Genomic DNA, 6,782 nt, shown 5'->3' on the forward strand with positions numbered 1-6,782 from the left:
ATATGAATTAAGATTCAAGCAAGAGGTCTGGGGAGAGCTAGCAGTTTGAGCCATTAACATGTGTCTTATTGCAGGCTACATCATTTGCATACACTCATCTGTAATAGTCATGTAGTAATGAGACATAGATCAGTGATCACACTGGCATCTCTGTCAGGGGCTGCGATGGTACCACCATGCAGTGGTAAACAGTAAATGGGTAAACCTGAGTTAGAAGAACTGATAAATGAGAGAAAGAACTGGAAGAGCTTGAAGGGGCTCGAGACCCCATACGAACAACAATGCCAAGCAACAAGAGCTTCCAGGGACTAAGCCACTACCTAAAGACTATACATGGACTGACCCTGGACTCTGACCTCATAGGTAGCAATGAAAATCCTAGTAAGAGCACCAGTGGAAGGGGAAGCCCTGGGTCCTGCTAAGACTGAACCCCCAGTGAACTAGATTGTTGGGGGGAGGGCGGCAATGGGGGGAGGATGGGGAGGGGAACACCCATAAAGAAGGGGAGGAGGAGGGATTAGGAGGATGTTGGCCCAGAAACCGGGAAAGGGAATAACACTCGAAATGTAAATAAGAAATACTCAAGTTAATAAAAAAAGAAGAAGAAGAAGAAGAAGAAGAAGAAGAAGAAGAAGAAGAAGAAGAAGAAGAAGAAGAAGAAGAAGGGAGAAGAAGAAGGAAGGAGAAGGAGAAGGAGAAGGAGAAGGAGAAGGAGAAGGAGAAGGAGAAGGAGAAGGAGAAGGAGAAGAAGAAGAAGAAGAAGAAGAAGAAGAAGAAGAAGAAGAAGAAGAAGAAGAAGAAGAAGAAGAAGAAGAAGAAGAAGAAGAAGAAGAAGAAGAAGAAGAACTGATAAATGAAGAGCCTGAGATTAAAGGCTCTTCAATGAAATCTCTAGGGTCCTTAAAAAGGAGATGTCCCACCCCGACCCTAAGAGGTAGTCACAGGTTTGAAGCAGAAGTAAACAAAAAGGCCTTTAGATTCCTGTTACCTATCTTGGTGGCCATTAATATAGGTCAAATATAACATTAAGTTAATTATAATTTAACCACATTAGATTGCCTCCAGTCAGTGCTGGAGTTTCTATCTCAGTACTTCACAATTCTAGATGATTAATTGTCTCTTTTTTCTGTTACTATTTGGCCAAAACATAAGGATCCAAACACTCAATAGGAAAAGAACATAAAACTTTGTGCACAGAGAAGGTTCCTGCATTCGGCAGTTTTCCTTGCAAAGAAATTGCACGTTATTTATAGTTTAATGTAACAGATCAATGCTGAGATGATATATTTAGACTGACATTATTTCTTCAATTAAGCTTTTTCACAAGGATTTTAATTCTTTAGCAAATGGTCAGCCCTGAAAACATACATGGAAGTAATGCTGTATAAACTGGGTAGGTTGTGCTTAAGAATATGTATGTGTTGCTCCACTATGTTCATCGCAGCCTCATTTATAATAGCCAGAAGCTGGCAAGAACCCAGATGCCCTTCAACAGAGGAATGGATACAGAAAATGTGGTACATCTACACAATGGAATATTACTCAGCTATCAAAAACAATGACTTTATGAAATTCATAGGCAAATGGATGGAACTGGAAAATATCATCCTGAGTGAGCTAACCCAATGACAGAAAAACACACATGGTATGCACTCACTGATAAGTGGCTATTAGCCCAAATGCTTGTATTACCCTAGATGCACAGAACACATGAAACTCAAGGATGACCAAAATGCAAATGCTTCACTCCTTCTTTAAAAGGGGAACAAGAATATGCTTGGAAGGGAATAGGGAGGCAAAGTTTAGGAACACCCATTCAGAGCCTGCCCCACATGTGGCCCATACATATACAGCCACCAAACTCGATAAGATGGATGAAGCAAAGAAGTGCAGGCCGACAGGAACCGGATGTAGATCTCTCCTGAGAGACACAGCCAGAATACAGCAAATACATAGGCGAATGCCAGCAGCAAACCATTGAACTGAGAATGGGACCCCCATTGAACATTCAGAGAAAGGACTAAAAGAGCTTGAAGGGACTTGAGACCCCATATGAACAACAATGCCAACCTACCAAAGCTTCCAGTGACTAAGCCACTACGCAAAGACAATACATGGACTGACCCTGGGCTCCAACTGCATAGGTAGCAATGAATATCCTAGTAAGAGCACCAGTGGAAGGGGAATCCCTTGGTTCTGCCAAGACTGAACCCCCAGTGAACATGATTGTTGGGGGGAGGGCGGTAACGGGGAGAGGATAGGGAATGGAACACCCATAGAGAAGGGGAGTGGTAGGGGTCAGGGGGATGTTGGCCCGGAAAAAGGGAAAGGGAATAACAATCGAAATGTAAATAAGAAATACCCAAGTTAATAAAGATGAAAAAAAGGAAGAAAGAAAGAAAAACTCAAAAGATTTCTTGGAGAAAAATTATAAGAAGAAAAGAAATGAGAAAAGGAAAAACATGAGAGAGATTTTCATGTGGTAGGATTGAAAGAAAATATCTTTATGAAAGTTGCCATCATGTACAGTGAATAACAAAAATAAAACCAGAATTTTCCTGGGACATGCTTGTAATTATAATTAATCTTCATAGCATTTGCAGTTAATTGAGATATTAATAATATCAAGCTTCTAATCTATGAACACTAGATAATCAGCCAATACATAAGTTTTATTCTGATTTCTCATGTTTTGATTTTAATAAAATTATAAAAATGAATTAAAATTGTGTATACATAGGTATTTATCTAATGCCTTCATTATAATAAATCTTTGTTTAGTTTCTTATCGAGATAAAGAACTACAGTACATTTCCTCTAGATGCAGAAGTTCATATTGGCAAAAACATTTTAGGAACATTAATTGCTCTGCTAAAATATTCTTGGAAGTTGTATAAGGAATGTGAACATGGCATTAAATTTGGTATTTTGAAGTAAAAAAAGAATATGTATGTGTATATATGACTATGACAACAAATAATGAAAAGTGGTCCATGAATTTGTTGGATATCGGAAGGCATGTATAGGAGTGCATGGGGGAGAGGATGAAAGTGAAAACAAAGTAATTATATTATAATCTCAAAAATAAAAGAAATAATTTAAAAACAATGGGAAAAGATTTTGCTTTAATCTCTATGGTTTTCTCCCAGTGAGCATGGAACAAAGAGAATAATGAGCTCTCAGTAGACCCACAACCCTCAGTAGGTACAATGACTTCTGAAAATGTTGATAGTTCTACTAGAACAGACTTTATGAATAGACCTGTGCAGTCCCCAGCCACTCACGACTCACTGATGAAGTCCTATGTGTAGCTCTAACTAAAGAAACCTAACCTGTAGGGCAATGAAGAACTCTATCTCAGTCAACTTCCTACAGGCTAACATGTATAATGTAAGCAATGTAACAAGAGAGCACGGTGTGCCTTCTCGGTGTTCAGTTCTGAGCCAAAAATTTTAGATGTGCACTAAGAAATATTAAAAGAATTTAGCATAATATGTAACAAAGAGGCATTTACAGATATAGATATAGACAGACAGACAGATAGATAGATAGATAGATAGATAGATAGATAGATAGATAGATAGATAGATAGATGATAGATATAGATGTGTATATATATATTACTTATTACTTCAAGGACATCCTCCCCCCACCCCCACAAAAGCCTCAAACTTTCAAATAGCACTTCAAATCTGCTAGAAAGGAGAGTAGTCTAAGAAGCTCAACAGGACAGAAAGACCAGCAGACTCTGGTGCAGTCATCACACAAAATTAATGCCCAGCTCTAATGATGATGGTGGTGGCAGTGATGGTAACATTATAGAGTTACCTTTCCTCTGATTCATGCTCTTCTCTTAATGTTTTACATATGGGCTGAGGAGATATTTCAGTAAAGTACTTAATTATAAGTATGAGGATCTGAGTTCAACAACAGGAACACAAGTAGATAGTGGAGTGCTTATAAGATCTGGGTTGGACAGGGTCAGGGAAGTACCTATGGCTCACTAGCCAGCCAGATTAACATAATCATCATGCACCAGACAAATAAAAGACTCTTTTTCTTTTTTTTTTCTTTATTAACTTGAGTATTTCTTATTTACATTTCGATTGTTATTCCCTTCCCCAGTTTCTGGGCCAACATCCCCCTAAACCCTACCACTCCCCTTCTATATGGGTGTTCCCCTACCCATCCTCCCCCCCATTACCATCCTCCCCCCAACAATCTAGTTCACTGGGGGTTCAGTCTTGGCAGGACCAAGGGCTTCCCCTTCCACTGGTGCCCTTACTGGGCTATTCATTGCTACCTATGAGGTTGGAGCCCAGGGTCACTCCATGTATAGTCTTTGCGTAGTGGCTTAGTCCCTGGAAGCTCTGGTTGGTTGGCATTGTTGTTCATATGGGGTCTCGAGCCCCTTCAAGCTCTTCCAGTCAAAAGACTCTTTTTCAAAAAAAGATTATCAAGTTTCATAAGATCTCAGAGGAGGCTCAATGTTGTGCTTGCATACAATGCTAGGACACCATGTAGTTTTGAGATACTAAGAAAAATGCAAAGGTAGTAATCTGATGTCTTTATATTTTTGGTTACTGTTTTTTTAATGTTTCACAGAAAACAGATCCATTTCAACAATAGGCTATATTTTTTAAATCATTTTTATCCATTAGCTCTCCTTTACTTTATCCCTATGTTCTTTTTGCCCCACAACTTCCTCACAGCATTTTTCACCTCTGCATTTCTCAGGGTGTAGATAATAGGGTTCAGCATGGGGGTAATGACTGTGTAAAACACAGCTACAAGTTTGTCTTCAGTGAAAGTAGAGGAATGTCTCATGTAGAGGAAGATGGCAGGTCCAAAGAACAAGATGACCACCGTGATGTGAGAGGCACAGGTGGAGAGAGCCTTATGTCTCCCATCTGCAGAATGGTTCCTCAAATTGATCAGAATGATGACATAGGAGGATACCAAGACAAGGAAGGAACACAGAGCAATTAAGCCACTATTGGCCATTACAATGACACTTTCCACAAATGTGTCAGTACAAGCCAGCTTGAATAATGGCTGGAGGTCACAGAAGTAGTGGTCAATCACATTGGGACCACAGAAGGGCAGCTGAATAGTGATAAGAACCTGAATTATAGAATGTAAGAAGCCCCCCAGCCAAGAAACAGCCACCAGCGTGTGGCATACTTGACGACTCATGATGTTCATGTAATGAAGAGGTTTGCAGATGGCCACATAGCGGTCATAGGCCATCACCACAAGCAAAAATATCTCAGCCACCCCCAAGAAATGGAAGAAGAATATCTGTGCCAGACAGCCGTTCAGAGAGATGGTTTTAACCTTAGCAAGTAAATCGGTGATGAACTTAGGGACAACAGTAGAAGAGTAGAAGATCTCCACTAGGGACAATGAGCTGAGGAAGATATACATGGGAGAATGCAGACTCTTACTGACACTGACCATTGCAACGATGAGGCCGTTGCCCAACACGGTGGCCATGTACACAGGAAGGAACAGCACAAAGCACACTTTCTGCACATTTGGATCCTGGAAAAGGCCAGTGATGATCAATTCAGTCACGTTATTTGCCCTTGCCATGGGTTCAGTTGGGGAGTAGTGGACATCAGGCAGTGAACTTCCTAAAATAAAACATTGGAGAACCATTTTACATCATTTACAGGATGTCAGAGAAAACAACCCACTTATTGATCATTCCTTTAGCCAACAGGCAATAATTCAGAATTCAACATAGTACTCTAACATTTCATGATATTTCAGTTTACTTAGTTTTATCATTAGAAAGTAGAAATCCATATAAATGATTACTTGCCCATAACCCCACAGACAGAGGTCAATTCTGGGTTCAGCACCAGTCTAGCTCTCATCAGGTTGATGATTATTTTGAAGATATATTTTGAATTTGGGCAGCCATTCAAGTTATAAACATGTATCTATACTATCATTACCGCATTTTCATACCTCTGCTTCTTGGAGAATTCCTTTGGCATACTTCTTCACTTCTATTCTTAATTTCTTTTCTATGTCTCAAAGAGTATCCATTTTCTATTGTATCAACATATTAATACAGATAAGTGTATGTCTCACCAATAATTTATAATTACCATAGTAACAATAAATTATAAAAAGAAATGCTCACTTAAAATCAAACAAGGATTTTTCCTTGGAAAGGTAATATGCAGAAGAGAGATACCAAATGCTAATGTAAAAGTTATGGTTGGCATTCTGGAAATCAGTCTGGAGGATCCTCAGAAAATTGGACATTGAACTGCCTGAGGATCCAGCTATACCTCTCTTGGGCATATACCCAAAAGATGCCCCAACATATAAAAAAGACACATGCTCCACTATGTTCATCGCAGCCTTATTTATAATAGCCAGAAGCTGGAAAGAACCCAGATGCCCTTCAACAGAGGAATGGATACAGAAAATGTGGTACATCTACACAATGGAATATTACTCAGCTATCAAAAACAACGACTTTATGAAATTCGTAGGCAAATGGTCGGAACTGGAAAACATCATCCTGAGTGAGCTAACCCAATCACAGAAAGACATACATGGTATGCACTCATTGATAAGTGGCTATTAGCCCAAATGCTTGAATTACCCTAGATCCCTAGAACAAATGAAACTCAAGACGGATGATCAAAATGTGAATGCTTCACTCCTTCTTTAAAAGGGGAACAAGAATACCTTTGGCAGGGAAGAGAGAGGCAAAGATTAAAACAGAGACTGAAGGAACACCCATTCAGAGCCTGCCCCAC

At 39.5% G+C, this 6,782-nt stretch overlaps 1 protein-coding gene across 1 annotated transcript; it reads right to left on the minus strand.

Annotated features, from left to right (window-relative positions):
• Positions 1-4,668: 4,668 nt before the first annotated feature.
• On the minus strand, positions 4,669-5,595 carry Or4b1 (olfactory receptor family 4 subfamily B member 1). The gene has a single exon (NM_001000575.1). It carries the CDS (start codon positions 5,593-5,595, stop codon positions 4,669-4,671), a length of 927 nt encoding a protein of 308 aa, NP_001000575.1.
• Between the last annotated feature and the right edge of the window lie 1,187 nt (positions 5,596-6,782).

The sequence above is a fragment of the Rattus norvegicus genome, chromosome 3 (genome assembly GCF_036323735.1).
Source record: "Rattus norvegicus strain BN/NHsdMcwi chromosome 3, GRCr8, whole genome shotgun sequence".
NCBI lineage: Eukaryota > Metazoa > Chordata > Mammalia > Rodentia > Muridae > Rattus > Rattus norvegicus.